The sequence below is a fragment of the Culicoides brevitarsis genome, chromosome 1 (genome assembly GCF_036172545.1).
Source record: "Culicoides brevitarsis isolate CSIRO-B50_1 chromosome 1, AGI_CSIRO_Cbre_v1, whole genome shotgun sequence".
NCBI lineage: Eukaryota > Metazoa > Arthropoda > Insecta > Diptera > Ceratopogonidae > Culicoides > Culicoides brevitarsis.
The window spans coordinates 28572114-28599904 of NC_087085.1; the positions used below are offsets into that span (position 1 = coordinate 28572114).

The 27791-nt window shown below is 26.5% G+C and overlaps 5 protein-coding genes across 5 annotated transcripts; 3 read left to right on the forward strand and 2 right to left on the reverse strand.

The window, feature by feature from the left end:
* The first annotated feature begins 104 nt into the window (after positions 1–104).
* On the forward strand, positions 105–3236 carry LOC134827589 (cytochrome P450 4d1-like). Its single transcript, XM_063840308.1, has 4 exons — positions 105–270; positions 331–434; positions 1736–2009; positions 2065–3236. The coding sequence occupies exons 1-4, from the start codon at positions 105–107 to the stop codon at positions 2997–2999; spliced, it is 1479 nt and encodes a 492-aa protein (XP_063696378.1). The 3' UTR covers positions 3000–3236.
* A 962-nt stretch (positions 3237–4198) lies between these two features.
* LOC134837581 (cytochrome P450 4d2-like) lies at positions 4199–6425 on the forward strand. The gene is made up of 4 exons (XM_063852963.1): positions 4199–4367; positions 4432–4535; positions 4591–4934; positions 5466–6425. Exons 1-4 carry the CDS (start codon positions 4199–4201, stop codon positions 6328–6330), a joined length of 1482 nt encoding a protein of 493 aa, XP_063709033.1. The 3' UTR covers positions 6331–6425.
* Positions 6426–8248: 1823 nt separating this feature from the next.
* On the reverse strand, positions 8249–10731 carry LOC134837582 (probable cytochrome P450 4d14). Its single transcript, XM_063852964.1, has 3 exons — positions 10118–10731; positions 9764–10058; positions 8249–8987 (listed from the first exon to the last, which is right to left on the reverse strand). Exons 1-3 carry the CDS (start codon positions 10729–10731, stop codon positions 8400–8402), a joined length of 1497 nt encoding a protein of 498 aa, XP_063709034.1. The 3' UTR covers positions 8249–8399.
* A 4016-nt stretch (positions 10732–14747) lies between these two features.
* LOC134837583 (cytochrome P450 4d2-like) lies at positions 14748–16885 on the forward strand. Its single transcript, XM_063852966.1, has 4 exons — positions 14748–14904; positions 14961–15402; positions 15460–15741; positions 16246–16885. The coding sequence occupies exons 1-4, from the start codon at positions 14748–14750 to the stop codon at positions 16832–16834; spliced, it is 1470 nt and encodes a 489-aa protein (XP_063709036.1). The 3' UTR covers positions 16835–16885.
* Positions 16886–20047: 3162 nt separating this feature from the next.
* On the reverse strand, positions 20048–22293 carry LOC134836888 (uncharacterized). The gene is made up of 2 exons (XM_063852159.1): positions 22140–22293; positions 20048–22083 (listed from the first exon to the last, which is right to left on the reverse strand). Exons 1-2 carry the CDS (start codon positions 22245–22247, stop codon positions 20611–20613), a joined length of 1581 nt encoding a protein of 526 aa, XP_063708229.1. The 5' UTR covers positions 22248–22293; the 3' UTR covers positions 20048–20610.
* Between the last annotated feature and the right edge of the window lie 5498 nt (positions 22294–27791).

The following is a 27791-nucleotide window of genomic DNA, read 5'->3' on the forward strand; positions in this document are numbered from 1 at the left end:
TGTTTCTTTTTTTCATTAACTATTAAACACACGAGAGACTAGTTTTTGTCGCTTTTTGACTACTCACGTAATTAACTCGACAAATTTTGCTCAGTTGCTTCACGATGTTGGTGCTAATAACATTCTTCATTGCTTTAATAACTTCGATTCTTTTTTACGTTCATCGAAAATGGGAAGAAGATGATGCGAAAATGGGAATTTCTGGGCCGCCATGTTTGCCGGTGCTTGGAAATATTTTGGAAATGAAGAAATATTTCAAAGATGACACTGGTAAGTTTTTTATAACTATTTTTAGCTTTTTTTTATGAATATTTCATTATTTTTTTTTAGCAAACGATAGATATTTGGAGTTCTTTGAGAAGTATGGTGATACTTTTAGACTGAGATTGGGACCGAAATTGATTATTTTTACACGAGATATTAAAGTTGTTGAGGTAAGTTTTTCTATGTGGATTAAATTTTTTTCACGTTTATAAATTTTGGACTATTTGTCTAAAAAAAATTCCTTTTGTAAGGACCTCAGAGCTTCAAAACTAAGCTTTCAAAATTTTTTTTTAGTAGTTTTTAAAATTTTTCTGTTTTGTTTTTTGTATTTTTTGAACAAAGAATTGGAAAAATTGCTGAAAAAAACTCTTTAAAAACTAAAAAACTTTTAAAGCTTTAAAGGTCGTTTGAAGGTCATAAGTAAAAAAAAGAATTTTCACTAGAATTTTAAAGAATTACAAATTTACACAAAAAGTCTTTATTTTTTAATTCCTAAATTTTTTTTACGAATAAAAAAAAACACAAAAAATTTGTTAATTTAATTATTTTTATTTAAAATAACAAACTTATGTGTTTTCATTCGTGAAACAAAATTTGAAGAATTAAAAAATTTAATTTAAATTTAAAAAATTTTTTCACACTCGAAATTTTTGTGCAATTAGGCAAGTGCAATTTTAAAAAATGTTTCACATGTCCACCCACCTAACTTTTTCCGAAAATCCAAAAAATAATGAATTATTATAATTTTTGAAATATTTTTACCTTCAAAACATACGAAAAATGACTAAAAATCATCAAAAACTGGTTGAAATCTATAAATTTTGTTATATTTTGCAGTTTTTCAAAGGGTTAGATTAATTTTCTAAAACTAAATTAAAAAATTAATAGTTTGGAATTTGCCAAAAAAATTTAAAATTTTAAAAAAGTCGTTAAAAATTTTTTTAAAATTTTTTAAAATTTTTTTGTTTCGAAAATTGTTCAAATGTTAAAATAAAAGATTTAAAATGTCTTTAAAGCACACAATTGAATATTAAATTACTTTTAAAAATTTTTTATGGAAAAATTTAAAATCATTTTTTCCATTAAATTAATCATTTAATTGAATTTAATTTTTTAAGGTTCAAAATAATGTGAAACATTTTTTGAAATTGTACTTGCCTTACGAATTTATTTTTTTTTTTTTTGCTTGATTTGGATTAAAAAGATTTTAAACTTACCAAAATTATTTTATCATTTTGTTGAAAAAACTGCAAAATAAAAAATAAATAAATTTTGATTTAATTTTGAAGTAATTTAAACTTTAGAATCTAAAAATTTATTAACTTGAGTTTTTGTCAAAAGTCAATTATTTTTAAATTTTTTATAAAATTTTGAGAAAAAATATATTTGAAAAAAAAAATAAAAAAGATTTAAAAAATTTGGCATCAACTTCTCTGAAATTTTTAATTAATTTTTTTTAAATTTCTTCTAGAACATCGTAAACAATCCAAAATTCAAGAAAAGCAGCGATTACAAGCTGTACGAACCTTGGCTTGGAGACGGTCTCTTATTATCTCACGGCGAAAAATGGCACAAATTACGAAAATTATTAACTCCAGCATTCCATTTTGAAATTCTCGAGCGATTTATTCCCATTTACGAAGATCACGGTAAAATTTTCGTCGATAAGATACGAAAATTAGGTGAAGATAAGGCAGTTAGTATCGTTCCATGGTTTCATGCTTACACGTTGGATGTCATTTCCGGTAATTTTCACCTTTTTTGCAATTTCATCATTTTTAAAAACTTTTTTTTTCACAGAATCATCGATGGGCTACAAATTAAATGCACAGAATGACCCTCAATCGAAATTTGTGCTCGCCAATAAGGGGCTCCTCGACGTAACAATTCAAAGATTTTACTTTCCTCAGTACCGGATTGACTGGATTTGGCGCTTAACGTCAATGTACAGGAAGGAAAAAGCTTTGATTGAATATTTTCATAATTTTGTCGATGAAATTATCACAAAACGAAGAGATTTCTTGTTGTCAGAAGGAGCTTCGAAGCAGAAACGACCCGCATTGTTGGATATTTTGTTGCAAGGACAAGTCGATGGTCAACCGCTCTCGAATGAAGTCATTCGTGCTGAAGTTAATAACTTCATGTTGGCAGGACACGAAACCACAGGCACTACTTTAGGGTTTTTGGCTTACATTTTAGCCAAAAATCAAGATGTTCAACAAAAAGTTTACGAAGAAATTTGCGAAAAAGGACTTAATAACACTGAAAAATCCTTAAAAATTATTGATTTGAATTCATTGGAATACTTTAACACGGTCATCAAGGAAACACTTCGACTTTATCCGATTTTGTCAGGAGCACTCAAGGAAAGTTCTGAAGATTTGCGGGTTGGAAAGATATTTGTTCCTGCAAATACAGCTGTTTGTACGGCAATTCGTTCGATTCATCTGAACGAAAAACATTTCGATAATCCGAGGGAATTTGATCCAAGTCGATGGGAACAAGAAACTTCTAAAGAGGAGAGGAGTCCTTATACGTATCAACCATTTTCTGCTGGGTTACGGAATTGTATCGGACAAAAATTCGCACTTTTGGAGCTGAAATGTTTGATGGTTGAAATTTTGAGAGAATTCTCGATGGAACTTGAAGATCCAGATTTTGAAATAGATGCGAGATGGGGATCACTTGGGTATTCTAAAGAAGATATTATGGTGAAATTTAAAGCGAGGCACTGAAAAAAAGTTCGTAATCACTTTTTTGGTGGAATGTTAACATGAAAAACTAAATAAATATATTTAAGATAAGGGAAGATTTGGAGAAGATAAAACAATTCTGTGACTAAAACAGTTGAGACTCTACTTCGATTTTTTTTTTTGTAAAATAAAAAGGTTTTTAGTCTAAAGTTTTTGTTCGGGCTTTAAGTTTTTAAAAATTATTTTGTCTTTCAATTTTAAACTTTTAAGTTTTTCTTGTAAAAAATTAAAAAAAAATAAATAAATATTAAGAATAAAATATAATAAAAAAAATTTGAAACTATCGTTTAAGATCTTTTCAATTTTTTCAATATTTTTTTATTATTTTTTATTTAATTTTTAGTAATTTTTTCTTATCCATATTTTTTGTTAATAACTTAAAAGTTTATTCGAAAATTATAATTTTTAAAGGATTGTATTTTTTCTAATTTTATTTTTAAGAAACAAAAAAGTTTACGTGAATCGATTTGAAATTAAAATTTTATTTTTTTGTAAGGCCGCTCCAAATTTTTTTCGAACTTTTTTCCAAAATGGGGTAGGAGGCAAAAAAAAAATTAAAAAAAAAATTTGAAATACTTTTCCATACAAAATGACAAAATTTTAACAATTTTTGATTAATAATGAATATTTTGTAATTTTTATGGTATCTACATTGAGATTTGAAAATTTAAAATTGATATTTCAAGTATTTCAAGTTAAAAATTTAAACAAAAAAATTTCAAAAAGTCAAAAAGTTTTGAAAAATAATTTTTTTGAAAAAAAAAAAAAATTTAAAGAAGAAAATTTATGTTAAAATACTATTTTCAATATAAAAATTCTTAAGAATTGATTTTTTTTTTTAGAATGTTCATTGAAAAAATATGAAAAAAAGACCAAAAAACGGTCAATTTTGATGAAATTTTCAATTTTTCGACTTTTCAAATGGGACATAGGACAAAAAGTTCAAAAAAAATTTGGAGCTCCTAAATCTCCATTGGTCTTCGTAAATTTTTTTTGTGTATCAGAAAAAAAAAATTTAGAAAAATTAGATACCTTTTAAAAATCATAATTTTCTGACCAAAAATTTATTTCTTTTGTTATAAAAATCGCTTTAGATTGCACAATTCTCTCTTATTGACGAATATTTTGCTCTTGTATTCTTCTCGTCTCATTAATGTCGATTAATCTTCAGTACACAAACAATGTTCATCCTGATCGCATCAATCATTTTTTGCGGTCTTCCTTTAATTTTGCTCTACGTTCATCTCAAATGGGCAAAAGAAGATCTCAAACTTGGAATTCCTGGCCCACCTTGCATTCCAATTCTGGGCAACTTGCATCTTCTCTGGAACTACATCAAAGAAGAAAAATGTAAGCCGAAATTTATTTTCATTCATATTTTTTTTAACATTCACTAATACCATCAAAACCGCAGTACACGAGATAATACTGGACTTAATCAATGAATATGGAGAGACGATACGAGTACGAGTCGGTCCAAAATTGTTTATATTCACTACAGAAGTTAAGTTAGTAGAGGTAAGTAATCAGCTGTGTTCGTTTCTCTCTCAAAAACTACAAAAACTCTCCGTAGGCAATCGTGAACAATCCGAAGTTCATGAAATCCGACGATTATAAAATTTATCAACCGTGGCTTGGAGACGGTTTGATTCTTGCTCACGGTGAAAAATGGCACAAAATGCGAAAATTATTGACACCAGCGTTTCATTTTCAAATTTTGGGAAGATTTGTTCCGATTTTTCAAGAGCAAGCGGAGGTTTTTGTTGAAAAAGTGAGGAATTTGGGACCTGAGGAGAACATCAATGTGGCTCCTTGGTTGCAGTCCTTTGCATTGGATGTCGTTTCAGAGTCGTCGATGGGTGTCAAGTTGAATGCTCAAAATGATCCCAATCGGGATTTTGTTGTGGCTTCAAAAGAGTAAGATTTTTTATTAATTTTTTTGTTAAAGTTCAGCTCAATTCGAAGTTTGAAATTAACGTGAAATGTGAATCGGGGCAAAATTTAGAAATGTGCATTGGGATAAAAAATTTTAATATGATTTTAAAAATGTTCAGATTTTCGAAATGCGGATAAGGCAAAAATTTTAAAATGTTTATTGGGACAAAAAAATTAAAAAATGTCAATTAGGTTAAAATTTTAGAATTTGCATTGGGCTAAATATTAAAAATTTATATTGGGACAAAATTTTTAAAAATAAGAATTGTGACAAACTCAAAAAATGAGTTAAAAGGACATTTCGAAATGTGTTAATTGGGCTAAATATTCAAAATATGCATTTGGGATAAATTTTTAAAATATGCAGTGGGTCAAATTTAAAAATTTGCATAGGGAAAAAAATTTTAATTGTGACTTAAAGAAAATTTTTAAAATGTGCATTGGGAAAAACTTTTTATGGAAAGCGTCTCTTTAAAAGGCTTAAAAATTTATATTTTATTTTTTATTTTTTAGACTTTTGGACACCCTTTGCCTCCGTTTCTATTACCCGCTGTACAACATAGACTTCATATGGAAACTCACATCACACTACAAAAAATGTTGTGATCGAATCCGCTTCATAAATGGCTTCGTAAATGACGTGATCAACCAACGGCGTGAAAAACTGTTGAACGAAAAGTCTCCTGACCCATCAGAGGAAAAACCTGCATTACTTGACATCCTCCTGCAATCCACAATTGATGACTCTCCTCTCTCCAACGAAGCAATTCGCGACGAAATGAACACTTTCATGGTAGCGGGACACGAAACTACCGGAACAACCATGGGCTTTGTCATTTTTTTGCTCGCCAAGCATCAGGAAGTGCAAGAAAAAGTCTTTCTCGAAATCAAAGAAAATTCGTTGAACCAAAAATTATCAATTCGTGACATAAATTCCTTGAGATATCTTGATTGTGTGATCAAAGAAACGTTGAGATTGTATCCAATACTGCCGGATGCCATTAAACAATCAGCAGAAGACTTTACTTTGAGAAAATATTTCATTCCAGCAAAGACTTCTATTTTGACTTCAATCCACGCGGTTCATCGATTGGAAAAAAATTTCAAAAATCCAGATGAATTCAATCCGGATCGATTTTTGGATGAAATTAGCAATGAAGAACGAAGCCCGTATACTTACCAACCATTTTCAGCTGGACTTCGGAATTGCATTGGACAACGATTCGCCATGCTCGAGATGAAAACTTTGCTAATTCAAGTCCTCAGTGAATATAAAATTCATCTTGGAACGAAAAATTTCGAAATTGACTTACGAGAATCGACTTTACTCTTTTCACGCAACGGAGTGAACGTTAAATTCGAAAAACGTAAAAAATAAAAATTTATTTAAATTTTAATTTTTCGGGACAAATTTTACCTAAATTCAAAGCTTTCATTAAAACTTTCTTCAATTTTTATCATTTTTCACCAAATACTTATGCGTTTTTGAAAAATTAAGATAAAAAATTTTATCAAAAAAATTCCATTATTCCATTTGTCAAATCGGTCCGAAAATCAAACGAAATCCAGATCTTCCATCTCAATAATTTTTTTTCCAAAAACCAATCATCCAAAAAAATAAAAAACTATTTCTATTGAAAAAAAATATTAAAAAATAAACATTTAGACAAAATTTATTGCATAATAGTCCGGAAACGGCTTCAAATTACTTCAACTCTCAAACGAAAAAAAAATTGTAATTTATTTTGCATGAGAACATATGAACACTTCTCGCATATGCAAATTATATCACATTTCAATTGTTTCTGTTATTTTTTTTTGTTCTCAGAAACAACCGTCTCACATATGCGCAAGAATGCCCAAGACAACAAAAAAGTGACAAATTTATGTTATTTTTATGATTATTGTCAAAACTAGGCAAATTGAGTTTCTTTTTCTCCACTTATTTAAATTTTCTGACATTTGTTTGAATTATTTTCTTCCTCTTGTGCGACTTTTCTACCGCAAGCGACCGACTTCATTGCGTATGACAGCAAATTTTATTGTTCCGCCAGAATTTTTGTAGAGGAGAATTTGTTACAAGAAGCCGTAAAATAAAAAAAAGTGTTACACGAGAACTCTACACATCAATCATCGAAGCAGAAAAAACATTTGGGAATTTCACGGGAAAAGAGACAAATTCGGACAAAATTGAAATGAAAGTGAAAAATAAAACAATAAAATTTGCTGTGTCGTCACAAAAAAAAAGTGTGAAACGCAGAACGAAGTTGTAATCTGAACAAATGAAAGAACAAACAAAACGCAAAATCACATCACACATAAACTCATTTTGTAGTCATGAATATTTTAGCGTCGCACATTTACACGATTTGTTTTTGTAAAAAATAAAAAAAAATGTAAGGCCGTTTCAAATGAAAGTCAATAAAATTTTCTAAAATAGAAGGGGGATGATAAAAAAAAATTAAGTGAAAAATTAAAATGAAATTTTTTTACTAAACATTTTTGGTTAAATAAAATATTTTTAAAAAATTAGAAAAAAAAATTTTTTAAATTAAATAATATTTTTTAAATAAAAAAATATTTAAAAAAATAATAAAAATAATTGAAAAAAAGTATGTATTTTTCGAAAAAAATATTTAAAAAAAAAATATTTAAAATTCCTCTCCTATTATTTTTTTTAAGAGTAATTTTAAATATTTTTTTTTTTTTTTTTTTTAAATTTTTATTATTTATTTAATATTTTTTTAATTTAAAAAATGTTTTTTTCTAACTTTTTAAAAATCACTTATTTATTTATTACTTTTTTAATTTTTCTTGTTTTTTTTTATTTTTTATATTTAAGAAAATTAAAAAAAAAATAATTAAAAATAAAATAATATTTTTTTTCTAAATTTAATTTAATTTATTTTAAAAGTTTAAAGAAAAAACTTCGAATTAAATTTCAAAACAAAAAAAAATAATTAAAAAATTTAATTAAAAAAATAATTGAAAAATTTAATTAAAAAAATTAATTAAAAAATTAATTAAATTTAATGTTAAATTTTTAAAATTTTTTTAAAGCTTTTAAAAATTAAAAAAAAAATCGAAAATTACGGTCGAATTTGGCTAATTTTTTCTAATTTTTTTGCCCGATTTATTTTTTTCTATTTTAAAATGGGGGACATAAGACAATATTATTAAAATTCATTTGGAACAGCCTAAAATAAAAAATAACATCACAGCATGAATATTTGTCTGCTGTAATCTCCTCGACATTCAGCCGAGTTGAACATATGTGAAGGACATGAATTCTCCGTCTAACACTCTCCGCATGGCATTTTATGGCGCTAACATGTGTGTGTGTGTGTGCGCGTCGATGTGTCGTAAAACAATAAAAATAAAACATTTTGTGACTTTAAAATGTGTGCTATTCCGCATTTTGTTTTATTGAATTATTTAAATTCAAATTTAAAGCTGCCTTTTTCGGAATTTAATCTGCACGCCATTTCGTGAGTAAAGCAAACTACTTTGTGCCATATCAACAGTGAAGTCTTCGTACCCCAGTTCGATGTGAAATTCACGTAATAACTTTATCATGACGACTTTTAGCTCTAAAACGGCGTATTTTTGTCCAATGCAGTTCCGCAGCCCGGCAGAAAATGGTTGGTAAGCTAATGGATTCCGTTCTTCCGAAGAAATTTCCTTGTTCCATCGGTCAGGATCGAATTTTTCAGGATTTTCGAAATATTTTGGGTTATGATGATTCGCGTAAATGAGCGTGACGACAGAAACATTCGCTGGAATGAATAAATTTCCGATCCGAATGTCTTCTGTGCATTTTTTGTGAGCCCCGGACAAAATCGGGTACAAGCGTAAAGTTTCCCGGATGACATTTTCAGCGTAAATTAAGCTGTTGGCAGCGCGCATCGTTAAAGGACTGGTTTTTACATGTAAATTTAAGTCACAAATCTCTTGAAAGACTTTTTTCTGGACTTCTGGGTATTTGGCAAGAACGTAAATGAGGAAGCCAAGGGTTGTTCCGGTGGTTTCGTGACCCTGAAAAAAATTTAAAAATTAATTTTGAGTTGTTTCAATTTTATTAGGTATTTTTATTTTAAAATTTTATTTTTTTTTTACTGAATAAAAAATTTTAAAAAAAATTAAGACTAAATTTGAGGAATTTTGATACCGTTTTTCAAAAAAATTGGGCAAAAACTCAAATTTATCAATTTTAAATTAAATTAAGAATATTTCAAGAGAGAACAAAAAGATTTCTTAAAAAAATATGTTTAAAAATTAAAAAAATTTAAAAAAAATATGTTCAGCATTTTTTTTGAATAGAAGAGAAAAACTTTATAATTCTAAAAAAAGTTTTTTTTTAAATTAACAATTCAAAAAAATTGACTTTTAAAATGTGAAAAAAATATTAAAATATTTCTATAAAAAAATTAAAATTACAAATATTTAAAATAAAAATTGAAAATTATTTGAATAATAATAATAATAATTAATTTAAATAAATTTAAATTATATATAATTTTTTTAGGCCGCTCCATTTTATAATTCTCAATAAAAAGTTTTTGATTTTTATTTTTAAAAAATTAAAAATTTCATCAAAAATAACCGATTTTCAACAAATTTTCAAAAAATTTTAGAAAAAAATTTTTCAATTTTTAGTAATTCTTGTATTCAAAATCGTACTTGGAAAAAATTCGACATAAAAATTTCTTAAAATTATTTAAAATTAATAAAATAATTAAAAATTTTGGAAAAAACTTTAAATTTAGAATTTAATTAATTAAAATAAAAATTCATCAAAAAAATTTACTTACAGCAAACATAAAAGTATTAACTTCTGCTCGTATGTCTTCATTACTCAACGGCTTTCCATCCAACTCGGATTTTAGAAGAATATCAAGCAGCACGGGACGTTCCTTGTCCATTTCTCGCAGTCCATCGCCATTTTGAACAAGCAACTCCGTTCGACGATTATCAATTATTTTGTCTACAAAATTGTGAATATACGCGATTTGCTCTTTTTCACGTTTTCCTGATGGACAATTTTTCCAAAACCAGTCCTTGCTGTGAAGAAGACTAAAAAATCTCATTCCCATGAAGTGAAGAAGTCTGAAAAAAATTAAAATTTTATTTAAAAAAAATTACTAAAAAATCAAGTTAAAACTCACTCTTGTGTCGCTTGTAAAAATTTATTATCCGGATCCGATTGAGAATTCAACTTTACTCCCATCGCCGACTCCGAAATGACATCCAAGGCGAATGCATGAAAAATTGGCACCACATCTACGACCCTATCTTCACACAATTCCTTCAAATTTTGTATCAGCACGTCTGTTTGTTCCTCAAAAACTGCCACAAATCGTTCCAGAATTTTAAAATGAAACGCTGGCGTAATTAATTTACGAAATTTATGCCAATGTTCGCCCGAAGAACGAATCAAGCCGTTTCCCAACCAGTCACGTGAGAACCGATAATCATCGGATTTTACGAATTTCGGATTGTGAATGATGTTTTCGATGATTTTCACGTCTCTTGTTAAAATAACAAGCTTTGAACCGATTCTTAAGCGGTAAGTATCGCCAAATTCATCACAAAGTTCAGTTGCTTTTTTAAAAACTGTCTTATTTTTGATGTCTTTCCACAAATCTGGGATATTTCCGAGGAGTAAAGTGCTTCGAGGTCCAGAAATTCCAATTTTTCTATCTTCTGCTTCCCATTTGAAATAATTTAAAAGAAGCAGAAATGGACCGAGACTGAGTAAAAGTACTATTAAAGGCAACATTTTAAAGACTAAGACAGATTTTTATGAAGAAACGACTTTTATATCGAAGAAAAATGAAGAAATTATCTCAAAATTACAGAAAATTGATTTCATCGCTAGACGACAAGACGTCAGATTCTCAGTAAATCATCAAAAGTTCAACTCAATAATGAAGTAATTTATTATAAATTGCAGTTGAGAAGTATTTACAACGAAAAAAAATAAACTTTTCAAACAATTTCCGTCATCATAAATAAATAAACTTTCAATGAATGGTTAATTTAGCGCGTTGAGAAAATTTTTCATTGATAAGTAATTCAATAATTAACGAGACGCGAACGGCAACGCGCTAAACAATCTAATTAAAGATAATTAAAGTATCAAAAAGTGACGGTGCCAAATTCCCAAACGTGATTCAAACTAATTTATTTTTCACTACGCAACACCTCCTGTCTCTGATTTTCCATTTCCTACACAAGAAACGAGTCAACAGAACATAAATAATCCTCATTAGAAAGTGTGTAGCGAATAATGTTTATAAAATTAAATAAATCTGAAACAAATAATAGGCATCATCATGATTAACGTTGAACTTGTTCCTCTTCTTCTTCCTCGTTCAATGAAATGTCCGTTTGCTTTAAACGTCGTCGTCGTCGTTTAAAGAAGGAGAAATGTTTAAGAAAAACAACATTGCTTGAGGAAGAAAATAAATAAGTAGCTTTAAAATACAATAATTTTCATAATAATCATTTGAATTTGAGTTCTATTGAATTTTCTCCCTCTTTCTTTAGATTTTTTGGCGTGAAGAAGAAGTCGGTTGGTGTGAAAGAAATTCTTCGTTATTGAACAAGTTAAATATTTTTAAATAAATACTTTTAAAGTTTGTCGGTCGACAAGTCAAGGAAATGTTGTAACAATTTTTTTTCTTATTGAACAAGAAGATTAAAATATTTGTGAAGCTTTAATTTTGTTGGAATTTAGTGAATTTAATTTTAGCAGCTGAAAGTTTTTTTTTTTTGAGTTGGAACTTTAGTTTATTGAAGTTGAGTGATTTCCTTAAAGTCTCTTATTTTTTTTTTAAACCTAAGCTAATGAAAAAAAGTAAAAAATGTTTTCGATTTCTTCCTTTCTAATTTTTTAAGAATTTTTTAAATTATTTTTTAAAATTTTTGCAAGGACGCCTTTTCAACGTGCCGGAGAGAAGGAAAAATGTAACCCTTTTATACGCGTCTCAGGCAAATTCTTATAAAATCGAATCATTGAATTAAAATGTTTCATGACAAAGCTGAAAAAAAAGAAAGTCAGGTGAAAGATTTATAAAAAATGATAAGGAAATATATAGAATATGATGAATATTAATTTACCTTTCAAATTAAAATAAAAATTAAAATTAAAATTAAAATTAAAATTAAAATTAAAATTAAAATTAAAATTAAAATTAAAATTAAAATTAAAATTAAAATTAAAATTAAAATTAAAATTAAAATTAAAATTAAAATTTAAATTCTATTGACACAGTCTTTTTTTCACTTCACACTTTTTTCATATCACAAGTGCGTTTTAATTCTCTTCTTTCATTAAAATTAAAATTAAAATTAAAATTAAAATTAAAATTAAAATTAAAATTAAAATTAAAATTAAAATTAAAATTAAAATTAAAATTAAAATTAAAATTAAAATTAAAATTAAAATTAAAATTAAAATTAAAATTAAAATTAAAATTAAAATTTTTTTTTATTAAAATTAAAATTAAAATTAAAATTAAAATTAAAATTAAAATTAAAATTAAAATTAAAATTAAAATTAAAATTAAAATTAAAATTAAAATTAAAATTAAAATTAAAATTAAAATTAAAATTAAAATTAAAATTAAAATTAAAATTAAAATTAAAATTAAAATTAAAATTAAAATTAAAATTAAAATTAAAATTAAAATTAAAATTAAAATTAAAATTAAAATTAAAATTAAAATTAAAATTAAAATTAAAATTAAAATTAAAATTAAAATTAAAATTAAAATTAAAATTAAAAGCTTTTCTTGTAATATTTTTGTCATCTGTTATTTATCCTCTTTAATTTCTAAAAAGACTTAAAATACTTTTCCTCTTGTATTTTCCCACCGTACCAAAATAACAACAACAACACTTTATTTTGCCATTTCCCGCGTGCATAAATCATCATCGCACAACGCAAAAATAACGCACGCGGAAGTGGTACATCTCCTTTAATGTAAATGATTAATAAACAGAAAACACCCAAAATGTTAACGACAGAGGCAGTGAGTGAACGCACTTCGTTATATAAATATTATGATGATGATAATAAATAAATAAATTCTCCCAGCATGGCAGTTGGCGCTATTATGAGATTTCAATAAATTAATTATGTATTTATTCAAACGAGTGTTTTTCGCGAATTTTCATGTAATTGTAAATAATTCATTGTTTTCAATATTTGACTCTTCAATTGTTCACGCGGAGCAAATCTGCGTAAGGCAATCAATTCCCATTTAAATGTAAATAAACGCAACAATAAATTTAAAATCGCATTAAATTTCCCCCCTCTCCGATACACATTTTTTGGCGCGCAATGTGAGAATAACAACAAGTTGTATCAATAATTCTCGTTTTTCAATAAATGTCAGATCATCGACGGCGGCGCGACGTTAAATGGTACGTAAACAATTTACCATCCGTGTAATTTTATTTTTCAATCTGGCGAAAAAGATTTTATTTAACATCAATAAACGGCGTAACAATAACACGGCAAATAATAAAAGTGATTGATACTATTATCATCTCGTGTACTGATGACGGAGTTTTCACCGCAAGAATATTGACTGACAATGATGATGATGTTGAGATGATGATAAGAAGAGGACATTGTTATGATGAGAAATGTTATTATTTTGTAAGAAAAACCAAAAAAAGACGAAGAAGAGTCTTGATAAATATTAAGATAAAGTTATTTGTTGTTGTTGCTTGTTATTGTAGGAGATTAGGAGCCATTTACGGTAAAAATGTTTCATCAACTGAGGTCAGTATAAACAGTTTGGCAGTTAATTGAGACAAATTTAGGAGGAAAAAAGTTATTTTTACTGAAGATTTTATAAACTAACCTCAAAATTACAAAAATCTTTAAATTTTAGGCGAAATTCTTATTTTTTCTGGATTTTAAATTAATTAATGAATAAAATAATTTTAAATGGATAAATTTAAATAATTTTATCTCAATCATAGAATTTTAATATTTTATTAAAAAATTTATATAAAAAAAAATAAAATTTAATTTTAGGTAAATGAATATTTTTTTTATAAATTTTAAAATTCAAATTTAATTTAATAGAAAAAAAATTAATTTAAATTAAATTTTTTAAATAAAAAATTAATTTTTTAAATAAATTATTTAAATAAAATTATTTTTTTCTATGAAATAATTTATTTTTCAATTCTGTTTATTAATTTGTTAATTTTTTTTAAAAAAAAATTTTTTTTTTAATTAATTTTTTTTTAAAAACTAATTAAAGTATTTTTTTTTATTAAAATAAATTTTACAATTTTTATAAAAATAATTTTTTTTCCTATAAAAATTTATTTAAATTTAATTTAATAAGAAACATATAAATTTGGTAATAAACGAGATTTATTTTTGAAAACATTTCTTTAAAATTATTCAATAAGACTGGAAAAAATTATTTTTAATTATTTTATGATTTATTTAGAAATTATTTTGTCGATTATTTATTTTTTATTAAATTTTTAGACAAAAATTGTTTTTTATATTTCATTTTAAAAAAAAAATTTAAAAATTTAATTTATTTTTTATTTTCAAAAATTAAGTCAAAACTGCTAAAAATCGCTCATTTTTCATATTTTGGGACTTAAAATGAGTCATTCGATAATTTTTAAAGTTTATCTCACCCAATTATATAATCTTGATTAAAATGAAACCTTATCACAAAGATTATTTTTAAATTCTATTAAATAATTTCTATTCCAGATAAATACCTTCAGTCATTAAACAGCTGTTCAACAAAAATGCTCAACTTGATAATTTTAGCAATTTTGGTCTTCATTATTTGGGTCCAATGGAAATGGGAGCGAGAAGACGCCCGTATGAACATTCCCGGACCACCTTGGATTCCAGTTTTCGGCAATTTATTGGAGCTTTACGGGGCTGCCAAACAAAAATTGGGTAAAAATTCTATTTTTAAAAAATTTCCAGTTAAAAATTATTTAAAAAATTTTTAGCTTTTCACAAATTTCAGGAGTATCAAAAGCTGTATGGAGACACAATTAAAGTGCGATTCGCACATATTAAACTCGTAGCAACCAGAGACATAAAATTCCAAGAAATAATTGCAAATAATCCAAAATTCATCAAATCAGACGAATACGAGTCCTTTCGGATTTGGTTGGGAAACAGTTTGGTCATTGCTCATGGCGAAAGATGGCAAAAATTGAGAAAAATGTTGACGCCTGCATTTCATTTTCAAATTTTGGAGCGTTTTGTGCAGATTTTTGAAGAGCAATCCGATGTTTTGGTGAAAAAATTACAAAAACTTCAAACTACCAACGATGCTTTTGATGTTTTTCACGCATTTTCATTGGATGTCATTTCCGAGTCTGCGATGGGAGTGAAGATTAACTCACAAAATGACCCGAAAACGAAATTTGTGGAAGCAAACACGCAGTAAGATTAACTAATCTTATCGAAATCAATTCATAAAATTGAATTTTTATTGATTAGAATGCTGTTTCTCTGTTATGAGCGCTTAATTAATCCATTTTATCGCGTTGAATGGATCTGGAAGTTGACGAATTTTTATAAGAAACAAGTGGAGACGGTCAATTACATTAATGACTTTGTAAATAATTTGATAGAAATACGAAGGGAAGTGTTATTAGCAGGAAATGAGACTTCTGAAAAAGAAAATTCAAAGCCTGTCTTCATTGATATCTTGCTTAAATCGGAATTGGATGGAAGACCTTTGAGTAATGAAGAGATACGAGCTGAAGTGAATACTTTTATGTAAGTTTTTTTTTCACAAATTTTTAAGTCACTCAGATTTTTTTCTTTTTGAATTGTTTTGAACTAAAAAAAAATATTTAAATTATTATTTTTTAAAATTATTTAATTAATTTAATTTAATTACGTTTTTATTAATTATTTATTTAAATTAATTAAAATTTAATTATTTAATTAAATTAATTATTTTTAATTAAATTAATTATTTTTATTTATTTTTTAATTAATTAATTTAAAAATTAATTTTAATTTATTTTTAATTGATTTATACTTTTTTATTTTAAACTCATGTTTGGATTTTATAAAAAAAATTAATTAAAAAAAAAATTTTTTCTAATTTAAAATATTTTAAATAATTAATTAATTTAAAAATTAATCTTAATTAATTTTTAATTTATTTTTATTTATTTTTTTATTTTTATTTTAAACTTTTGTTTAGATTTTATAAAAAAAATTATATTTCTTATTAAATTATTTAAAAAAAATTTTTTTTTTTTTTAATTTTAGGTTTGCGGGCCACGAAACGACTGGAAGTACCTTAGCTTTTGTTATGTATCAACTAGCCAAAAATCCCACGAAACAAAAAAATCTCTATGAAGAAATCCGCAACTCTAGAATCACAGACTCTCCTTTGACCATGAAGTCCTTAAACTCCTTGCCATATCTTGACGGCGTCATCAAAGAAGCTCTTCGCATCCATCCAATTTTCCCATCAGTTCCCAAAAAGTGCATCGAAGACGTCCATTTCAACGGAATGTTCATCCCGAAAAATACTGTCATCCTCACAACTTTCCATCCGAACCACATGGACCCCAAATATTTCCCAAATCCCAAAGAATTCTCTCCCGAACGATGGCTAACGGAAATCTCTTCTTCCGATCGCAATCCTTACATTTATCAACCATTCTCATCCGGGCTCCGTAACTGCATCGGACAAAAATTCGCAATGCTCGAAGCCAAAACGGCAATTGTGAAGATCATATCGCAATTTGACGTGACACTCGCCGACAAGGACTTCAAACCGCGCTTATCGGTGGCATTTACAATCAAATCGGAAAATGGGATGCCACTGAAATTCACACCGAGACCTGCTTAATATGGACCATGAAGCGATGATTTAACTAGCAGTGAACCCTTGTTAACAAATTTACACATCATATACGTGATTTGTCCTTTTTTCCAGTCGCTTTGTGCTTGTGACATATGAGGTTCTTTTGTCAGCAGGAATTTATCCTCCTCGCAAAATAATAATCATAGTAACAATAAAAGGCATGCACGCTTAATTTTGTACAAATATCTCATTAAATTAAAATATCCAAAAGAGGCAAGTCCAGGTATTTTCACAAAACTCGGCAATTTAATTGGATTTTGACGACAACACAAACATTTTTCATTGTTTTATTCAAAAGGAGAAAATTATGAAAAATTTGTGTCTCGCAAGTAAAAATATTTTGATGACCATTTTTTTATATATATATTTTTTTTCCTAAGCTTTATAATAATTTTAGTAAATTTTTTTAAAAATTATTTTCAGTTCTTAGAAACAAAATAAAAAATAAAGTCAAAAAAATAAAATGAAAAATTTTACAAATTACAAGATTTTTAAAAATAAAATTTACAAAACGATAATTTTTGAGCAACATTTTAAAGAACATCGATTAAAAATTTTAAAAACAATTTTCTTTAAACAAAATGTAATTTTTAATTACTAAAATTTAAATTATTAAATTAAAAGTACTAAAAAAATGTGTAATTTTATTTAATTTTTGGAGAATTACTTGAATTAATTTAATTTTTTTTTATTTTTTTATTCATTTTATTTTATTATTTTTTGTCGTAAAAAAAATTTTTTAAATTTGTTTTTTCTTTTAAGTCTATGAATAAATTATTTTGACAAAAAAAAATTAAAAAAAAATTGAATAAAAATTAATAAAAATTCAAAATTAATAATAAATTAAGAATTAATAAAAAAAATAATAATTTATAAATTTAAAAAAAAATCGATTTTTGATAATTTTACACGAAAATTAAATTTTTATGAGTCAAAAGCACTTAAAAAATTAATTTTTAAGGCCGCTCCAAATGAAAATCAAAAATAAAGTCCGATGCCCCATTTTAAAAGTCGAAAATCCAATGGGGCAAAAAAAAAAAAGTTAAAAATTTCATCAAAAATGGCCGTTTTTAGGTGTATTTTCATAATTTTTCAAGATGTTTTTAGAATTTTTTTTTTAAAGTTTTAAATTTTTAATAATTTTTGTTTAAAAAATCGTAATTTAACATAAATTTTCTTATTTAAATTTTTTTTTTACAAAATTACTGAATTTATTTTTCAAATTTTTTTGACAGTTATTTTTTATGAATTTTTTTTTTTAATTTTTAATATGAAATATTCTGAATCTACTTTAAATTAGCAAATCTCAAAAAAGATAATTAAAAAAAAATGAATAAAAAATATTTAAAACTCAAAAATAGTTAAAAATTTTGTCATTTTGTATGAAAATAGTATTTCAAAAATTTTTTTTTTATTTTCCCCCCCATTTTGTTTTCAAAAATTTTGGACTTTATTTTTGATTTTCATTTGGAGCGGCCTAACTAATTAAAAAAAAATAGAATAAAGTTTTTTTACCAATTTACCTTTTTTTCTAATTTTTCACTGTATCTCTTGAATTCTTTAAATTGCAAAACACAAATTTTTCACAGCAAAGAAATATGTTTCTCGCTTTGGGCTACCGTCGACGACTACGAGCGATGACATGGCGAACCCAAGTAAACACGATGTCGTATATTTATATCTTTTTACTTGACAAAATTGAATTTCTTACGTGTAATCTCGACACAAAAGACTTACAAGGTGGATGGATAGTGTGCCTGTCAAAATAAATAACGCAAGGATGTCATAACGGTCCCGGTATGTCTCTGCTGTCCTTTTATCGCAAAACAACCCCACTGCTACGTAATAATTTCATCAAAATTCTAAAGACAATATAATCTAAAATTGAATCTTGTGTCGCTTGTCTTTTTCGTCTCTCTCTCTCTCGTTCTTCTACGGTGCGTAAAGAAAACAGTTGCTCACCATAAGGAACGAACTAAATTATAGAAGAATAATATTGTGTCCAAAATATTTCAACAATGCAAATATTTGGTTTTCTCATCCTTTATGAGAGGCAGTCTTGTTGTTATTTTTATTATTATTATTTTCCATCGTGCTTCGAGATATCTTGAAACTGACTGAAAGACAGAAGAAGACGATGAATGATGAAATTTTAGATATTTATAATGAACTTGGAGTGCGGAGTTGTTTTGTAAAATTGTTATTAGAGCATAATTTTAATAAATAAGTGAAATAAACTTGAAATAAATGAGAATTCTTGATGTTTTATGAGCAACGTGGAAAATTTTGAATGGAAGACAAGGCAAAAGAACGACGATCAACTATTTTGTAAATTTTATTTTTGACAACAAAAGAGATGAAAAGCAAATATTTGTCTTGTAAAATTAAACATAGTCAGTTAAGTTGATCATGTGTGGGTTTGTTTTGTTAATAAGTTGTAGTTTCAGTTGTTTTTTTTTAAACTTTGTGAATTTTGTATTGACTGAGACTTTTTATATCACATTTTTGCTAAAAATCTAGTTTCTTAGAAGATAAAAACTTGAAAAGACATGAAAAAACTGTGTTTAAACCTTCAATAAAAGTTCGAGCTGAAAATTGTTCTATGTTCTATAAAAACTAAGTCAAGGCTGGAATACATTTAATATTTTGACAGCTTTTTTTAAGAAAATTTTATTAAGTTCTTTGAATTCTTATAAAAATACAAATTATATATCTTAAGAGTAATTAGTAAGCTTGGCAAAAATATGCAAATGCATATTTTTTTTCTTTCGTCCTAATGAAAAACCAAATATAGGGAAATCCGTTTCATGCAATTTCAAGTCTTTTGAGTCCAACTTCATTTTGCATATTTTGACTTTTAGCGCCATATAAAAATTTGCAATTTTTTGCGTAATTTGATAAAAAATATTTTTTTACGGAAATAAATTTTTTTTTGAAGACTTTTGAATTGAATAAGGCAAAAAAAAAAAATTTTTGTGCAAAAAATATTGAAAACACATACTTCTTGCAAAAATTTTAATTTTTTCTTAAAATTTAATTAGTAAGCTTTATGCAAATGCATATTTTTTTTCTTTCAATGAAAAACCAAATATAGGGAAATTTTTTCATGCAATTTCAATTTTTGAGTCCAACTTCATTTTGCATATTTTGACTTTTAGCGCATATTTTGCGTAATTTGAGCATAATATTGCATACTTCTTGCAAAAATTTTAATTTTTTGAAAATTTTTTAGCCAAAAAAATTTTTTTTCAAAAAACGAAAATTCTAAAAAATTTTAGATATAATTTTCGACCGTTTTTCGACAAAGATGAGTAAAACTTAAATAATCAAAAATAATCAATTTTATATAGGTTCAAAAAATACTGTTTAATTAAGTTTTTGGAAAATTTATTTAACTGTTTGTATCGACTTTTTTCCTTAATTTAAATATATGTCAAAAAATCTTTTAAAAAATTTTTACATTTTAAATATTTTAATTTCAAAATTTTTCCAAAATCTGCCATTTAAAAAAAATTATATACCTAAAAAAAACCTTTCGTATCATGGGTTTCTGCCAAGATTAAGGGTTTTGTAGAATTATTCCACATGAGTTCTATTTTTGATGCTAAAATTTTGGTTTTTGTAACAAATTATTAAAAAAAAATATTTGTTTCAACCAAAATAGCATTTTTTAATTGCATAAAATTGCATATTTTGCCTATAAGTGCATATTTTTTGCATATTTTCCAATTTTAAATGCATATTTTTGCCAAGCTTTGTAATTAGTAAGTTTTGCAAACAACTGTTACTAATGGAAATGCTCGTTCAACTAAGTAAGTTAACTTTTCTTTGTTCCATGGTTCTACAGAAAGATTAAAGTAAATAAATATTTCACGCAACATGCTAAAAGAAAACTGTTCCGAGTTTTTTTCAAGCTCGAAAAAGTCATCGAAGTCTCGTATCGCAATTTTTACTGTCTCCAACTTTTTCCAGCAACTTATTTCCAAAAGTACTGCAGATTCAGCTACAATCTTAAGCTCCTTTACATTTTGGAAGCTTTGCTTCAGTGCATTAAAGCATTCTTGGCATCTCCTTGACGACAATATTGGTGAGTCAATTTCCAGTTTTTCAACATTTTCAAGCTTAATTGCTGCGTGACCAAACGTACAAGAATGTCCGAGAGTTCTATGCACAAGTATCAGTTCCTTCAAATTTTTCATTTGTTCTAACCACTTCAGACTTGCAACGTCTTCGGTTTGTCGAAGACAAATTTTTGTTATACGATGAAAATTTCGTAACACAGGAATTTGTGGCAAAGCAGAGAGCTTCAAAGATATTTGTTCTGCTTTCAATTCATCCAAAAATTTATCAATTTCGTCATAGTCATATTCGTCGGATTCTTTAAACTCCAAATTGAAGTTTTTGTAAGTGACGTCTAATGCACAAAATGCTTCAATAGCTTCCTTTGACATACCACCGAAATTGACCTTGAAATGATTTAATGTGAATTTTGTCTGTGTTGTTGAAAACAAATCAATCCAGGTTTTTAATCCAAAGTCTTTCGATAAATATCTATTATCATCAAATAGTAAATTATCAAAATGAATATTGATAACAGCTTGTTCGGGAATCATTTTTTTCAACTGGAGTAAAAATCTTTTCGTAAAATCTCGTGGCTCATTGGAACTACTCTTAATGTTCACCATTTTTATGTTTTGTAATACACAATCTAGAAAAACTTGCTCAAACGAAACCAAAAACCTTGATGCCTGAAAGAAAAATTTGTCAGTGAAACATTTTCCAAACAACATTAGTGGCATGAAGTCCAAGCTAAGATACTTCGGAGGAAACGGCTCCGCAGGACTTTGTGCATCCTCATTTTCATCGTAAAAGTTGAGTGACTCTAACAAGGGACATTCGATCAACAGTCTCGGTGGTATTAAATCGAAATTTTTCGTAACTAAATTAATTTCCTTGACGTTTTGCAGGATATGTGGAGTTGTCATCCAGTCAAGTGGTCTTTCATAATAGTTTTTGTGGATTGTACCAAAAGTAAAGATTTCATAATGTTTTTGTGCCGCCATAAGAATAGAAATTGGTTCAGTTTGTGTATCTAGGATGCAATCATTGAAATAAATGTGACGATCCTTGCGAAAAAGTGGAGACTCCATCAAAATCAAGTACCATCGTGTACAAACCAACTTGCAAAGAATTCTATCGTGGCGTGATAGAAGCGAAAAAATCATTTCTAAGAGCTGAAAATGACGTCATTTAGAAAAAAAGTTATTGTTCTAAAATTTATTTTACCGACTTCGTTGCTTAAGTCATCAATATCCGAAAGTTTCATTGTATTTTCAACGCAAAAGAATTTTTCCGGTTGAATTGATCTTTCAGCTTCTCTTTTCCTCTCACTTGTCATGATAAATTTGTTAAAATTATGAAATTCAACAAAATGTAGTACTTGTTTATTATAAAAATGCAAAAGTCAGCTGTTTAATTGACATTCGTTGAACAATCAAATTACGCAGTTGTACTTAATTTTTTAAATAATATGTCTGTTGAAGTAAAATGCCATATTATACAAATTACTGAAAATTAATCCTTAATTAATTTTTTTTACAACTTTTTTGACGTTTTTGAACGTTAATCGTTGATTGAAGACATTAAAATAATTTTTACTTTTATTGTTTTAAGTTTTTAAGTCAAAACTTTAATAAAATTTCACAAAATAAAAATTTAAGAAAAAATAAAAAATTTGGTCACGTGACTCAAAAATTTTTTCATCAAATTTTCGATAGATAATGCGTTTTTAAAGCAAGTTTAGTTCATATCTTATTTAATTATAATTTTTACTGGACATTATTATCGTTTTTCAATCAAAAAGAACCAAAAAATGTCAAAAATTTTCCTTTTTTTTAATTATTTTTATTTTTCCCCCTGAATTTTTTCGGCAAAATCGGAGGGGGAGGCGACATAAAGTGAAATAATTAAATTTAATGGCCTAACTAAAAAGTGTAAAATAAAAAATTATAAAAAAAAAATATTTTATAAAGATGCTTTTTTATTTGGGGCCCTAAAAAGTTGAAAATAAATGAAATTTTTTCAAAATTTAAGCAAAAGAAAAAAGCATGCGAGGCCAGAATAAGTGAGAATAACTTCAAATATAAGTGAAAAGTAATTGAAATAAAATTATTGGACTCGAATGCCTTTTTTCTTTTGCTTAAATTTTGAAAAACTTTCATTTATTTTCAACTTTTTAGGGCCCCAAATAAAAAAGCATCTTTTTAAAATATTTTTTTTATAATTTTTTATGTTCAATTGAGCTCATTACTCATGAAAACAAACCAGTTTTTTCCTCGTACAAGCTCTAACGTCAGTAAACTTTTAAGCCAGAAATTTTCCATACTCCCCTTCCCATACTTTGGTCCAGCAAAAAGCTAACAAAAGAAACACAAAATATGTAAATTTCTGTGTCATCTAGCTGGACACTCAAATATTTACATAGAAAATATATAAGAAAAAAATTCTTGCTTCTTCTGTCTGTGTGTTTATACAAGAGTCCTTCAAACAACCCAAACAATGAAATATGTTGAGAACAAACAGCCACAATATATCAAAAACGAGAAAATTTGTAAGTAAAAAAGCAGACATGACAAAAAATTGTAAATTTTACTCGAGTTTCAATGCTCTGCGGTCATTTGAAGGTCATTGTTCAACAGAAAAATTTAAAAGAGTTTTTTAGATTAAATTTATTTAGAATTAGACTGACATTCAAATGTATCAAAATTTAACATTTTTTAACATTTATACTTGTGGGAAATATTACTAAGTGGTCTGTCGTTTTCGTTCTCACTCTTTCTCTCAATAAATTTGATTAATGACTCCTTGCAACACGTTCATTTTTTACCGACCTTGTTAGCATGATTGATCACGGAAAATGGATCTTAACTTGTTACTTCTTTTTTTTTTAACGTCAAAATCGTCCTTTGGAATTTTCCAGACTTTTCAAAAACAAAAAAGAAAAGTAATAGCAATAAATAAATTTTAAAAGTGGTAACAAGTGAATTTTATTACTCTGCGTTTTTCCCTCGCTCATTAAAGTTCTGACACAATTTTTAACGCACCTCGCTTTTCTTTTCGTTACTTTCATAAATTCTTTGCAAAGAAGAAGCAAGAATTGATTTTTCTTGTTCATAAATTGAATGAAATTTACTTTCCGCGAACCACAAACGCTGCATGAAGATGAGGCAATAAAATGCGAAACAAAAAATCAGAAACTCTCCAACTTTCTCGTAGCCAACTTCATTCATTTATTATGATAATTTTATGTTTTTTTCAATTGTTTATACTTTTCATTAATTTTAAAATTAAATTTTGTGTTTTTTTCGTCGCTTATCGCGATGAAGGAGAAACACGAAGAAATGAAAAAAGTTGTCAGGAGTTTAGTGAGATTATGATGATAATAATAAAAAGCAGACGTTTCGCAGTCGAGGTACGGAAAGAAAGTAACTGTCTTCGAAAACGAATGAAACGAAGCGAATATCAAATTATGGCACGTCGTTGTTGCGCGTCGGCGGTCTCATTAAAAAACTTTGTGATTTTGCATGAAAATGCAATGAATTTTAATGAAAATTAAATTAAAATAGGTGGATTTTCCGTTATGAACTTACCATCCATGGATAGAAATAGCACGTGAAAGTAGCACCAAACCTTAAGAGTTACTGCAAAATTGTAATTAAAGTCGGTCCGTTGTTCATGTATAAATATATTAATAATCATAATTTTGTAACTTTAATTTTTTTCCTTTCTTAAATTTAAGAACGTGTAAGAATAACGGAACAAAGAAAAAGAAAAAAAAATTCTTGAAAATTTTTTTCTTGCATAAAAATTTTTCGCGTATAATAAATGGAAGAAAGAAAGGGGTTTTTGTATATTTTATTTATTTTTCTTGATTGTACGAGCTTAAAAAATCAAAAAAAGAGACAAAAAAATTGTAGAAATACTTTTTTTTTAAAGGGGACACAATTTTTATACAATTTAAAGATAAAATGCTCGCAGAAATACGAAGAAAATCGCGTCAGATAAGTTTTTGTGTTTGTGACAGGAAATGCGAAAGTCGCATGTCACATGTGTGTATCGCTTTTGTTTTAAAACATTCCGGCAAAATGTGTAATCCTGCTTCCGAGGAGGGACACAGAGAAAACAACCAAAAGTCCGGATTATAAGCATTAAGCATTAAAATAAAGGCATGTTTATGTTTTTTGAGTTATTTTCTCTCGTGTGTTTTTGTTCTAAAATAACTTTGCTACTTGCTTGAGAAAGTATCGCTCGAGGGGATTTTTTAAATGTACAAACTTGAATATTTTACTGATGTGCCCATTAGCTTTGAAATTTTCCTCGTTATACATTTTTTTGCATGAAGCAAAGCAGAATAAACTAAAGTGAAGCGTTTCTGTAAAAAATGATTTTTTCATCTTGTTTCTCATCCCTTGGAGGTGTCGCCATCAAAATTGAGTAGCATTCACACAAACAAAAAACTACTAATCTACACACTTTGGCCGAACCATAATCTATCTAAAAGTAAATATTGTCTCCTTTCGTCGTTTATTTTCAATATATTTAACAGGAGTACACTGTTAAATTTTGAGGTTCGTAAAAAAATAAAAATATCTGAAGTAAAGTTGAAAAAAAAATTTACAAAAATTTCCATTAATTTATTTTTGTTTTTCTAAGGGAAAAACTTTAAAAATTTATGAAAAATTTAATTAAATTTTTATTAAATTAAAAAAAACCGTAAATTTGAATTAAAAAATAAATTTTTAATAATTTTTCAAAAAAAAATTTTCAAAAAAAATTTTTTTTTTTAATTAGTATTGAAAATTTTTCGATTAAATTTAAAAATAAAAATTAATATTTTATTTTAAAAATTAAAATTTTTTAATTTTTTTCAATTTGAAAATTAAATTTTTTAAATTTATATTATCAATTTAAATATCAATGTAAAAAAGTATTTTAATATTCATTAAAAACAAATTAATTTAATAAAAAAAATTATTTAATTTAACTAAAAAAAATTACACGTTTTTCAGTACTTTCAAAAAATTTTTTTTTGAAAGAATTTTTAAAAAGTTTTCAAAAAAAAAAATATCATTTTGGTCAATTAGTTAAATTTATTTAAAAAATTTTAAAAACAAATTTTCAATAAATGAAAAACAAAAATATTAAAAAAAATTTTTTAAAGAATTGTAGAAAAGTATAAAAAAATATCATAAGAAACATTTAAACCTTATTAAAAAACTCCTTCTTTATAGCAAAACGAAAATGTTTCGAAACTAAAAACGAGGATTTTTTTTTTCGAAAAAAAAAGTTTTTTAATAATTTAAAATTAATTTAATTTTAAAAAAAATCTTTAAAAAATAAAAAAAATATTAATAAAAAAATGAATATTTTTATAATTATTATAATTTTTCCTTAATTTTTAGCTTAAAAAATTTTAAAATAAATTTAAAAAATTTTTTTCCTTTAGAAAAATTTCAATATTTTAACAGTGTGAACAAAAAAACATTTATGCGATAAAAAGCAAAAACGCCAGCACACTCATGCCAGAAAATTTTCAAAATGATAAATAATTCTATGGTCATTTTAGTCTGTTCTATAATCAATTTAATAAATGGATTTACATAAATTTTACAGAGAAAACATTTTCCTTTCTCTCGTACACGCATGGAAACACGCAAACTTCTGCTCGTTATGTCGTTTATATTTTTGCATAAACTTGTAAGTCCACATCCATTAAGCAATGTCCAAAAAAGTCCATCTACTGCTTTTTGTGCTTAATTTAATCTAGAAGAGGAGTGAAGTTTTATATATATACATTGTGGTCAGCCTTGGTGTTGCTTCGGAAAGTGCGTAGAAAGCAGAGAATCGAAAGAGGTGACTATGAACTGGAACAATAATTGAGTGAATAAATTATATCGCACAAGTGTGGATTGTGTGCTTTGACAATGATTGCTTACTTTTGGGAAAAAGATGAATTTCGGGGCAGTTTGATTTTTGAAGCGAAACACTATAAAAAAATGCTGATCCAGCGGAAAATTCAATCAAGATTGAGTGAAAGAGCTGATTGTCTATTGTTTGATAACTTTTTCTGCCGACGACTATCCAGGCAATGAAGACACATGATGATGATGATTATTATTAGCATTATTTTGAAAAAAAAAGTTGATCGGCAATTCATGTACTTCTTGCCTTCCCTTCTGCTTTTTCAACTACCAACTGTAGCGACGACGACGACGACGTGCATTTTACTATAAACCTTATCTCATTACCAAGCACGTGCTTGGAATTTTGAAATTCTCTTGGCTCGGCCATTTCATTCATTTACTCCTTTCATTGCTGACTTGCTTGTGTACACATTGCCTTGAATATATTTAAAAAAAAAAGTAGAAGACAAGAAGGAAGCTGACACAGATGTCCACGCACACGCAGTTACTGATGTAAAAACCACCGGTGAAGTTGGATATTTTGCTCTACGTCTTTAAAAATTGAGGGAGCAAACGTGTAACGTTTTTAAATGAACGTAAGATCTTAAGTTATATGGTAAGTTGTATAATTTATGGAACATATAATATGCTTTTTTTTTTATTGAAATTCAATGTAATTATTTCATCGTGTTATGTCTTAGTTACATAAAAATTGTAACTTTAATTTTAAGTAACGGATTGGTTTGTTTGACGTTTTTGGGGAAAGGTTTTAGAATGTGCATTGGGGCTTCGTAGAATGTTCTAGAAAGTTCATAGAATGTTCGAGAACTTATTTTCAAAAACTAATTGAGTGAATAAATTATATCGCACAAGTGTGGATTGTGTGCTTTGACAATGATTGCTTACTTTTGGGAAAAAGATGAATTTCGGGGCAAAAAGTATAAAATAAAAAATTATAAAAAAAATATTTTAAAAAAATG

Bases quoted from the DNA above. Each gene is read 5' to 3' on its own strand.
- LOC134827589 (XM_063840308.1), top strand. From the start codon at position 105: ATGTTGGTGCTAATAACATTCTTCATTGCTTTAATAACTTCGATTCTT. The intron at 435-1,735 runs GTAAGTTTTTCT...AATTTCTTCTAG, and splicing joins GAGATATTAAAGTTGTTGAG to AACATCGTAAACAATCCAAA. The intron at 2,010-2,064 runs GTAATTTTCACC...TTTTTTTCACAG, and splicing joins CACGTTGGATGTCATTTCCG to AATCATCGATGGGCTACAAA.
- LOC134836888 (XM_063852159.1), bottom strand. From the start codon at position 22,247: ATGACAAGTGAGAGGAAAAGAGAAGCTGAAAGATCAATTCAACCGGAA. The intron at 22,084-22,139 runs GTCGGTAAAATA...CGTCATTTTCAG, and splicing joins TTGATGACTTAAGCAACGAA to CTCTTAGAAATGATTTTTTC.
- LOC134837583 (XM_063852966.1), top strand. From the start codon at position 14,748: ATGCTCAACTTGATAATTTTAGCAATTTTGGTCTTCATTATTTGGGTC. The intron at 15,403-15,459 runs GTAAGATTAACT...TTTATTGATTAG, and splicing joins TTTGTGGAAGCAAACACGCA to AATGCTGTTTCTCTGTTATG. The intron at 15,742-16,245 runs GTAAGTTTTTTT...TTTTAATTTTAG, and splicing joins GCTGAAGTGAATACTTTTAT to GTTTGCGGGCCACGAAACGA.
- LOC134837581 (XM_063852963.1), top strand. From the start codon at position 4,199: ATGTTCATCCTGATCGCATCAATCATTTTTTGCGGTCTTCCTTTAATT. The intron at 4,368-4,431 runs GTAAGCCGAAAT...TCAAAACCGCAG, and splicing joins CTACATCAAAGAAGAAAAAT to TACACGAGATAATACTGGAC. The intron at 4,536-4,590 runs GTAAGTAATCAG...AACTCTCCGTAG, and splicing joins CAGAAGTTAAGTTAGTAGAG to GCAATCGTGAACAATCCGAA.
- LOC134837582 (XM_063852964.1), bottom strand. From the start codon at position 10,731: ATGTTGCCTTTAATAGTACTTTTACTCAGTCTCGGTCCATTTCTGCTT. The intron at 10,059-10,117 runs GTGAGTTTTAAC...AATTTTTTTCAG, and splicing joins TTTTTACAAGCGACACAAGA to ACTTCTTCACTTCATGGGAA. The intron at 8,988-9,763 runs GTAAGTAAATTT...AATTTTTTTCAG, and splicing joins TTAATACTTTTATGTTTGCT to GGTCACGAAACCACCGGAAC.